The sequence below is a fragment of the Rhea americana genome, unplaced genomic scaffold, assembly GCF_003343005.1.
Source record: "Rhea americana isolate MKP2758 unplaced genomic scaffold, rheAme1 scaffold_171, whole genome shotgun sequence".
NCBI lineage: Eukaryota > Metazoa > Chordata > Aves > Rheiformes > Rheidae > Rhea > Rhea americana.
In genome coordinates, this window is record NW_028185828.1 from 919,146 (window position 1) to 930,384 (window position 11,239).

Sequence of the window (11,239 nt, forward strand, 5' to 3'; positions counted from 1 at the left end):
GATCAGTATCTCGAAACTGAGAAAAAAAAAAAAAAAAAAAAAAAAAACCCACAGAACAAAAACCTCTTACTAAAAAAGTTATGCTTAGAATATTTAGGTGAAAAGTTAGTTTGTAACTTCAGCTACTTTGATTTAATACAAGAAGGGAAAGTGTACTTGTTGTAGATGTGTGTGATAACTGCTCACATGGCTGAGCGGAGTGTCTGGAAATTCTAGGAATCAAGAGCTGCCACAGTAACTACTTATTCTTTGGTGCTTTCTTAACCAAAATAGTAGAAATTCTAATCAAATTCAAAAGAGATGATTCTTATTCTCTGTTCTGCAGGCTTTTAAAATAAAGCAAGTTGTAAACCAAAGGATACTTGCGGTAAATCTGGCATAGACAATAATAAAATTCAGAAGTCTTAACATACTTTTATTCTAATTAGCCACCTGCCTATGTACATGCTGTGTAAATACCTAGTTCTATCCTCTGCCTGCAGCCCTTCCAAAGCATTCTGTGTACTGCATGTATATCTTGATTGTTTAATTCTCTTTTTAGAACAAAACCCAGTCTCACAGTAGGGGAGAATACAATGTTTACAGTACCTTTCAAAGCCATGAACCAGAGTTTGACTACTTGAAAAGTTTAGAAATTGAAGAGAAGATCAACAAAATTAGGTGGTTACCCCAGAAAAATGCTGCTCAGTTTCTATTGTCTACTAATGGTAAGTTATGATTTAACCATATCTGAATGTGCAAAATTTAGTGTTAACTAGGTTCATTATTAGAGTTTGTCTAATCCTCCCCCGTTCCAAAGGACTTGGTAACAAGTTGTTTCTAAATGCAAATATCTAAGGATCTGACTACAGTCATGTTGTTTAAATATGGTGTTATTCCTTCTAAGATACAGATACTGCTTTGTGCTGCAGGAATTTTGTATGTTAGTGATGCCTTGATTTGGTTGCTTTTAGCAAAGGAATGTATCTGAACTGTCATTCAGTATCTTCATATGTGTATAACTGCATCTGTGAGAGCTTTTAATAGTCATTTGTAATAATCCTGATTCTAACTGAAACTTGCTATAGCAGTGGTTTTTAGAAAGAACAACTGTGGAGGAGGTCTCTTTAAAGCATTTTATCTTGTCCTGTTTTCTCTTTTGTAATTTTGAGGTGAAGCAACATTTCTGTCCAAATGAAGTTAATATTTCAAAGTACTAGTTTTTTAGTTTTGTTTTGTTGGTACAAGTAGATGGTCTTGTCTTGTTTGAAGGCTACACATCAAAGAATATCAGTTGTGAAGACTAACAATGTTTTTGTTAGAGCTTTGATTTGAACCTATGTGGCTATTTCATTTCAGATAAAACAATTAAGTTATGGAAGATCAGTGAAAGGGACAAAAGACCAGAAGGCTATAATTTAAAGGAAGAAGATGGACGGTATAGGGATCCTACTACAGTTACAACACTACGGGTGAGTAGTTCATTTTGTGTGAATTAGCCATCACTGCTCCCATTTGAGGCCAGGTGAGTGAGCATTTTGTTGTGAGAAAATAAGCTGGGCACGCTCAAGTGATTTTTCTTTTTTTTTTCTAAAGATACACAGGTTACCCTGTAGCAGGGTATAACCCAGAGAAGTTTCCCACTAAGCTAGGTGGTCAACCTCATGTTTTCTGTGATATAACCCAGAACTTCAGCTGGCAGGCATTTGAATTGATTTTGAGATCTCTTCATCAGCTTAGTGTATTGTATGACTGATTCCGTGAATGCGCATGTGTTTGTAGCACATTCGCATCTCAAAATTTCACATTGCTTTGTATTTTGCAGGTGCCAGTATTCAGGCCCATGGACCTCATGGTTGAAGCTAGTCCACGAAGAATATTTGCCAATGCTCACACGTACCACATCAATTCCATCTCCATTAATAGTGATTATGAAACATACTTATCTGCAGATGATTTGCGGATTAATCTGTGGCACCTAGAAATTACAGACAGAAGTTTTAGTATCTTTTTGGCGTTGTTTTATATGATGGGAACGTTTGGTCACAAAATCCCTGCTGGATTTTTTTTTCTTTCGTGAAGAGTTTTTTGTATAGCATGTTTCTCTGTTTCCTGGTTATTTCTCAGTAGCAATTCTAATGACTTCTGGAATGGGAGATCAGCATGATTCCTTTGGGCAATATAAGCAGAACTGGTTATTTGAATGTTGAGGAAAACATGTTGTTTCACAGCATGGATTTTTTTAAGGTGGAAAAAGGTTTAAGTTTTCACATTAGACGAGCAATTTTGGAAGGCAACATTACAGTAAACTGTCTTGAGAAAATGATTTTGACTTTCAATAGGAAATAAGTCTGACAGAAGCAGTGCCCTCCCTTACACTTATCTGAACTTAGTATCTGTAACACTTGAATTCCTTTTTACATTCTAACTCTAATCTCCTCCCCTCTCATCTCTGCCCCCTAGAATGTTGTTGGCTGTAGGATTACAGGAATGTTATTCAACCTCATTATTGGGAACAAAGATCCTGAGAAGAAATCATACGTGCATTCTTTATAATGCAGTAATAAAATCAGAATTTAAGCAAAATAAGAATCTACCTGGCAATATTTGTGTGACATACTAGTATAGAATTACTTAGTGCTGAAGTATAACAAAATACTTATCTTGCTTATTAAAAGCAAGCTTTGGCTGTTGTAAGAAACAACTTCAGATTGATAAGGAATGCAATGTTAAGAGTTTTGCATTCTAGACAAACTGTGGGACTTCAGTTTCTATCCAGTTTGTGATTGGGCCACACAATCTTTGACGTAGAAATGTTGTTTTGCTTCCAAATTTCAAACTTCTTTTAAAATTCTGTTTGGCTATTTCAGATATTTTGGTGATTTGGAGAAGCATTTTGGAATACATTTATACTGAAAAATATGTTGTGAAAACTGGAGAAAATTTCTTAACAAAATGCTGTAGATATTGTAGATATTAAGCCTGCCAACATGGAAGAGCTGACAGAGGTGATAACTGCTGCAGAGTTCCACCCAAATAGCTGTAACACATTTGTATACAGCAGCAGTAAAGGAACGATTCGTCTCTGTGACATGAGAGCATCAGCACTCTGTGACAGACATTCAAAATGTGAGTTCTGCCCTCCAGTGTTTATTCTTTTGTGGAATTCGATATTTTGCTGTTAGATGAAATTAAGTAACGCATAAAGTGCATGCTAAAATGTTAAACAGAGAATGGTATGTATGTTACAGTTCTTTATTACATTAAATAGATCTACAACCTAGCTAAGAAGTTAGATTCATGTTTTTCCACAGTAAGAGTAAAAATTAAGCCAGTAAGCCATCTAAATGAGTCTGCCTAGACAACAGAACTGGAAATGGCTTTGTGCAGACTTTAGCTGGTAAAATCCTAATTTAGTTTGCCTGATCTGTACCTGTGCTAGGAGTCTTACATATATGAATGAAGCCTCAAAATACTTCGTTTATACTGTTAAAATGTTTCAAAGTGTGACAATTGTATCAAGTCTTTCACATTGAGAGTTATTGTATATAGTGTAGGAAGGCTAGCCCTCCATGGCAAATTTATTGTAAATGTTTCCACTTTATTTAGGTGTGTCTTGTATTGGAAGAGACTTGAACATACCTCTTCACATCCCTATCTTATTTCTATATAGTGTTTGAAGAACCAGAAGATCCTAGCAACAGATCATTCTTCTCTGAAATCATCTCCTCCATATCTGATGTCAAATTTAGCCATAGTGGTCGATACATGATGACTAGAGATTACCTATCAGTGAAGATCTGGGATTTAAATATGGAAAACAGACCTGTGGAAACATACCAGGTATTCAGTGAAAATGTTAAAATATTTTAGAACTTTTGAAGAAGCTGAGTCTTGCTAATAATCTTGATCTAGCAATTCAGTCTTTGTCTATAGACCACTGTGTCCAGGTGAAGCATCAGTAAGATGAGTGGGTTCCACACGTATGCCAAGCAGTCTTACTATTTGCAGATGGTTTGCAGAAACAAAACCTATGTTTGGGTGCGTAGGACAGTCTCCCTCTTTGACAATGAGAATTTGTAAAGGTAATCTTCAGCCATGAGGCAGCATATTTGTTTTAGGGGCTTCAGTTGACTTCATATTCACCTGTTCTTTCTGGGAGAAATAGGAGGCAAAGTATTTCCTTTGCAAGAGATGTTTGGTTTACAACTAACACTGAAAATTGCTGTGGTAGTGTTCAAGTGAGTTAGTAAGAAAATTTTTGAAAGCTTCCTCTTCGCTGTCCATAGGAAGATGATTAGTCACTGCAAGATTTTTAGAAAGAAGTACACTTTGAGACTTATAAAAGAGTCTTAAGAAAGCTGCCTACAATGAAGCAAATAATATGCATTATGACAATTGCTCAAAGTGGGAAAGCCTTCAGAAAAGTTACCAAGTTCTGTAGATGTATCTTTTCTTGCCCCAGGTGATGATATACACACCCACCCCCCCACCCACCCCCCCTATATATTCTGTGGAGCAGAATATATTAATTCATGTATCTATTAATTTTGCTCTTTATCCATGCAGTTAAAGGAGGGAGCTGTGGATGCTCCTCTGAGGGAATAAACATGGTTGTCCAGTTGTATAATTATTTTGGAACAGAATCTATCGAGGTTATTTTACAAATATGTCACGTTTGTTATTCATTCAATTTAACTAATTTTTCCAGGTGCATGAATACCTCAGAAGTAAACTTTGCTCGCTCTATGAGAATGATTGCATTTTTGACAAGTTTGAATGCTGTTGGAATGGATCAGACAGGCAAGTTTAATTCTTCTCTGTAGGCATTTAAGTCTCTTTAATTTGAGGGGGAGAAGACCTTTCAAACTGCTTGCTTTGAGAAGCATGGCCTCAAACATCTGTGTCTCTTCTTGGACTAGCCTGGATAATAATAATAATGCTTTAGGACATGAGTATGCATATATAAGCCAAAAATTATAACTGCAGTTTAGGATTGTAGAGAATTGCTTTAGTACACTAAATAGATGTAGAAGTTGACTAGAAATTAGAGATTCATCACTTTGCTAGAGTGAAAATATTAATCAAATGTTACAGCTACTAAAAAACTGAAGAGACTGGTGAAATAATACTTTGAAATCATATTTTTAATATTTCACTAGAGGTTATTTTCAGATACAGTATTGTTACTTTCTTCCTGTCTCCTCTTTCATCTGCAGCATTGTCATGACAGGATCTTACAACAATTTCTTCAGAATGTTTGACAGAAACACAAAGCGAGACATCACCTTAGAGGCATCACGGGAAAACAATAAACCCCGTACGGTTTTGAAGCCACGTAAAGTTTGTGCAAGCGGTAAGCGAAAGAAGGATGAAATTAGTGTCGACAGCCTAGACTTCAACAAGAAGATTCTACATACAGCCTGGCATCCTAAGGAAAATATCATTGCTGTAGCTACTACAAACAACTTGTATATATTTCAAGACAAAATGAATTAGGTTTGGCATTCCTAACTGAAGAGTCCACTTCCTGCATAGTTGAAATAGTTGAATCTAGCATTTGTACCTGTAAACGAAAGAGAATGAGAGAGGTCCATTATGGCACCCCTTTCCAGTGTTTAAAAATGTGCCATATGACAACACATTTTTATAGCTACATGGAGAAAGCTCTGTTGATCTGTCACTGTGTTCTTCTCCATGTCTGCTAGCCATTTAGGTGAGGATAGGGCACTTTTTAATTTAAATGACTACTTGCACCATCTTGCCTAATGGACTAGATTGGACTGTATCAACATTGGTTTACTCCACTTTTTATGCCTTCCATTGTGATGACGTCAAACACAGGGAAAGCCTTCAATCATGCTATGGGATTTAATTGTGTAACCTCATTACTGTATCATTTGTGGCCCCCTTTTTTATTAAATACAGCTCATTCTTGCTGTGGCTTGTAGCATTCCTCCTCCTTCTGGCCTCCTGGACTCCCCCTTTCCCTTTTATCCCCCTCCACCTAGCCCTGGTGGTGGTGTATAGAAAAAAAAACAAAACAAAACAAAATAAAGCACATGAAATGGGTCCGTTTGGGGTCAGTGGTAAAGGGGGTCTGTGTTGCAACAAATGTTTTAATAAACAGTTGACTGTAATCACTCCTTGCCATGTCTGGCACCAAAAAAAGAAAAAATAAGGAGAAAAACAAACTACTGAATAAAAGTGACAAAGAATGGAGAATCTGTTTTCTTTTTTTAATCTACCTCTTTATACAAATACTCTGTGTTTTACCTTAGATGCATGAAAATAAAATGATGTTTTTTGTAATGATTTTAACCAGTATTAATTATTTTTCATGGGAATGAAGAGAGGGAGGGATTTCACAAGTATCTACATTCATCCATGAATGAATGACAATAATACCAGCCTTAGTATGCGTTGACCATTTCCCTTGCAAAACCATAAACTGCTGTCAGATTTTGCCATAGTCTGATCTGGTCAGTTACTGCTCAAATATCCTTAAAGAGCCTCCGCCCCACACCCTTTCCTCCTAAACTATTGCTTAAGTTGGAATGGGAATAGAATTTGTAGGTTTAAAATCCATTTTATTGAAAAGACAGTCTCATATTTAGTTTTATCATGATTTCTGAAATGCCTTGTTTTAGGATACAATACCTTTAATGCCTCATTTAGAATACAAAGGCAACTTTTTTTTAAAAAAAAAAAACACGTGGGTTTGAATTCTTGTCTAGCAGTATGATGTTACATAGTACAAAATACCAAGTGATTACATAGATAATTACTACAGTGCATTCTGAGATGCTCTATTTTCTGTATTTTATTGCTATCAGTAACTGAGTGGAAATGTAGTTTATCATGCAAGTGTTTCTCCTGGCTTTTGGCTTTGCAAAATTATTGCACTTAAACTTAAATGGTGCAATGATCAGAAAATATGTGGAGTACAGAAGCTGCATGAAATAAGTGTTCATAATATTTGAGCAATTTAAACTCTTAAGCAAATAAGACTTATCCAAAGATGAACTAGATACTGATGCTTTATAAGGCTCATGAGTTTTTACCTCCAGCTGTTTTTGCTAATTGTGCTTTTCTGTTTACTTTTCCTTCAAGGAAATGTTCAGAATGGAGTTTTAAGTCAGAGTGAACTTGACTGCAAAGATTTTCACTTTTCAGTTAATTACATTTAAATTATATCTGTGGCTTAGTTATAGGCAGCTATTATAATGCTTCCATTATTTGATCAACTAAGATACTGTTTCTGCTGTAAAATTATGGCTGGGTTAGGGATTGTTAACAAGACAACTGTTGGAAACAATTTAATTTTATTGAGCTTTTGTGCTGTGGTTTGAAAAATGTAAAAATTCAGATATTTATTACATCTGGTTCTCTTAAACACGGTATCTGTCTTGTAACATGCATGCCTGACCATGAGCCTTTTTAAGGAATTTATTTTTTTTCCCACCTGTTAGCCTTGAAAAAAATTAGTGGCCCCTTTGCCCTCCCAGCCCCTAGAACAGCAACTTGAATGCTTCTGGGCCCTAGTCCTATTTTATGTATCATGTGACTAATTTTACTCAAATGAATATACTTCTAAATAGTTAAGAAAACAACTTGCTGAGTAATTGTGTGTATAGGTGTTTACAGGATCAGGGCCAAGGTTTATTCACTACCTTATCACAAGGACAAGAGATAACTAGTGGGTTTTTTTTGTTTTTTGTTTTTTTTTTCATCAGAGCTAGTAAAATTCATCTCCGTTTTGCGAAGAAGGGCAGAAGTTTAATTATTTCTATTTTGAAGGGATTGAGGGTTATAGCATCAAGATTGCTGCTTTTACTTACATGTGTATCTGTATATCCTGAATGATGCACTGAAAGGGAAGCCAGGATGAGAWGATGATGTAGAACTGAACAGGTAGACTTCACGTAGAACTAAGTGCAGCCTTCTAGCAATACTTCATTCAAGCAAAACTGCCTCTTGGACCTCAGCAGAGCATGCTGGTACGCATTCAGGGTTTTTAAAAGCTAGTCTTTGGGAAAAGTTTTTGTTTTATCAGTAGCGGTGATCCCTGACATGTCACTTGAGGTCTAATCTATCCTCACCAAAACCAGCTACTGACTGTGATGTCATAGTATCCAACTAGATAAAATTCTCTAAACATACTGTCCATTGACATATGCTGTAAATCTTATATTTTATTAATAAAAAGTATGCATAGAATATCTTTTGTCAGGTTGCTTTTTATCCTCTCTCCCTACTACCCTTTATTTACAGGCATTTTTGAAATTACTGATCTCCCCTGTACTGCATGATGAATGATACTCCATTTTACTGTGTTTATTTCTAGACCTTTTCCTAGATGACTGGGACGAAGTGGTGGGTTTTAAGGTAATTCTGCCCTCTTCAAACATCTACTGAATTAAAAAAAAAAAAAAAAAAAAAAAGCTGTTCCATTTCAGTGGTCCTTTCCAGCTCTCAATAAAACCAATGTAAATGTTAGATTGTTAATCCCTGAATACTGGACCAAACATATAAAATGAGTTCTGTTCCAGTGTCTCTCTTGAAGCCAGTGATACTGCCTAAGTATGAAAACTGTAAGTTGTTTACTACCTGCAAAATTACAAACATACTTTAAACCACCATGAGACTTACCTGCAACAGCCAACGTTCAGCTGCAGTTGTTTTTCTGACTACAATTCTGAAGTATAGGCAAGGTCGGTGGCCTAAAGTTGGTGCTGATAAGCAGAAAGCTGGACTCTACTCTCTTGGAGAAGAGTTGCTGGCTATCTGAAAGTTCCCAAACGTAACCCAGCGTGTGCTTTCAAAATAACTATAAAGGAGTAAAACTATTATGGAATGTTTAGATTCTTTTTTAATACATTGGGCTGGTCTGGAATTGGCTGCTCTCAGGCATGACATAGAAAGCAGTTTCTTTTGCACTGGTATTACTGCTATCTCTAGCACTGCATCTCTGGATACAGAGGTATATAGTCTCCTATTCCCAACATACTCTTCTGACTGTAACTGAACAATAGGAGATGTTTTGTCCTTTCCCATTTAATAAGCTGTTATAAATCAAAGGATTGGTGTATTGAATTRGAGTGGGGAGAAGTGTATTGGAAATGAGATTGCTACATAACTAGTTTTTTGAACGATTTGTATGTTTTCTCATAGCAAATGTCTTTTATTTAACCTAGAATAGAAGGGTTTATTTTTGTTAAAAAAAAGATACAAGTGGTGGAAGAAAGCAATAGAAGTGGCTGAAATAAAAACAGTAAGAATTTTTCTAGTGTGATATGGCTCAAAGACCAAGGAACAGGATTAACTACCATTTCTCTACCTCTACACAGTTTACCTTTAAATTCTAATAATTTCAGCCTTTGGCAGATTATTCGTCACTTGTTTTTCAAGAAAAAATTTGGCAGAGATTTTTTTTTCTGACACAATTTTTTTCTGTATCAGTGTTCTCCACTAGGAGACAAAATGTTGCCAAAAAAGGTGCTTTCAGAATATAAAGCATCAAGATTAAATTTTGTGACTATCCCTAGCGGTCGTCTTTGGAATGGTCAATTGTTTGCAAAGATCAGTATGTTTGATCTATCACTGCTAGATGTAAAATCTCAAAAGATTCTAGTATATATTATCACTGCCTCCATGATGCAGAAAACAGCTTAGGTGTGTTAGACAGGCTGCCTTTGCTTACCCACTGTCTACTGCGGTGACTGATACCTGATAGCTGGACATCATACTTGCTATTATAAACAAACATGCTGTTTTACTGTATTATCTTACTGTCAGAAAACAACAGGAAAGTAGTACTTGGGTCTGCTATACCCAGCACACTCACACTGAGGGGTGGAATACATCTTAGCAACAGGTTAACATTTCTTCTGGTTTGGGAGAAGAAGCACTAAACATCAAAGAAAATACAAAGTAATTGCTGCATCTTCAAGAAGGTTTTGGATGGTTCTTTACTTAAATTGCCTTGAACGTACACAATGCCTTAGAACCATGGGCAGGAAACAGTGCTATGAGCTCACCTCAGCTCTTTGAGATAGATCAGGTGGCTTGTTATGTTTGACTTGAATCAACTTTAAGGCTTTATAGGAAAACCTTTTCATTCCACTTTGGTAGGAAAGGTCTTTCTCTMGAGTTTACAGCTATTGTTTCTGTTCTATTGTCACACAGCCTTCTGTCCCTCCAACCTTGCTATTGTAATAGCATTTTCCACCCCAGGATTCAAATTACTTTGCAAATGTTGATTACATCATTAAACTGCCTTAAGGAACAACATGTCTAGTGGTTGAAACACAGGGCTGAAAGTCAGGAGTTCTGAATGCTATTTCTGGCTCTGCATTGACTCACTCTATAATTTTGATTAATTTATTTCTGACTCAGTAATTTTAATAGTCCCACTTTACTGATAAATATTCATGACACAAGTATTATGGCACATGCTTCCTGAAGGATCGAGATGACAAATATTCACATACCACTCGTCATGTTAGCCTGTGATTGTTAGGATAACAAAGCAGGACAGGGGCTCCCTAGGCTGGTTTTCTATTCAAGATCATAAATAGCTTATTGTTCTGATTCCAGTCTAGAATGTACTAAACAGTATTTGCATGTTAATCACATTTATCAGCTTTACAATTCAGTTTGGCCCTTCTACCTGTAAACAGACCTTCTAATAAATAATTTAAGTTACTGCCTTCTTTTCTCTGTATGTAGCTAACTCTATTCCAGTGATATCCATGGGACATCTAGATTTTCCACTTAGTAATATCAGACATTTGGTACAATCATTCAGGGTATTTAGTCATTTTGGTAAGAAAGAAAACTTCGTTATGAAAGACTGACTTCAAATGTCCACATTTTAGTAGATGGTCACCTGTCGCTAGCATAGATTAACAGAAGATGAAAAACATTTGAAACTGGTATTCCAGCATGGGATGGTAGTGACAGGAGTAGATACAGAGTTCCTTTCTGTAGCTTTAAACAGTTTAGACACAAACAGAACAAAAGTGCTTTCTTTGGATGTCTAGTGGGGAGATAATGAAAGAAAGAACATGAATGGAAATGGATCTGCCTGACTCCATTTCAGTCCCTGATGTTATTAATATCACTAAACTTCTACTGCAGATACGATAATGGAAGAAACACAATTTGTATTCTAATGGTTGCTGATGTGAGGGGATTATAATATAGACTATTCTGTTGCTATTTAGAAGAAAAATGCTTATAATACTTGTGCGGGTTA

At 36.0% G+C, this 11,239-nt stretch overlaps 1 protein-coding gene across 1 annotated transcript in view; it reads left to right on the forward strand.

Annotated features, from left to right (window-relative positions):
- The window catches only part of PPP2R2A (protein phosphatase 2 regulatory subunit Balpha), a 54,433-nt gene extending 46,234 nt beyond the window's left edge, over positions 1–8,199 (forward strand). Inside the window, exons 4-10 of the mRNA XM_085301049.1 lie at positions 542–707; positions 1,339–1,451; positions 1,805–1,982; positions 2,944–3,108; positions 3,653–3,822; positions 4,691–4,782; positions 5,199–8,199. Coding sequence (XP_085157175.1) covers positions 542–707; positions 1,339–1,451; positions 1,805–1,982; positions 2,944–3,108; positions 3,653–3,822; positions 4,691–4,782; positions 5,199–5,478 — 1,164 coding nt within the window. The 3' untranslated portion in view covers positions 5,479–8,199. The remainder of the gene's footprint in view (positions 1–541; positions 708–1,338; positions 1,452–1,804; positions 1,983–2,943; positions 3,109–3,652; positions 3,823–4,690; positions 4,783–5,198) is intronic.
- The last annotated feature ends 3,040 nt before the right edge of the window (positions 8,200–11,239 follow it).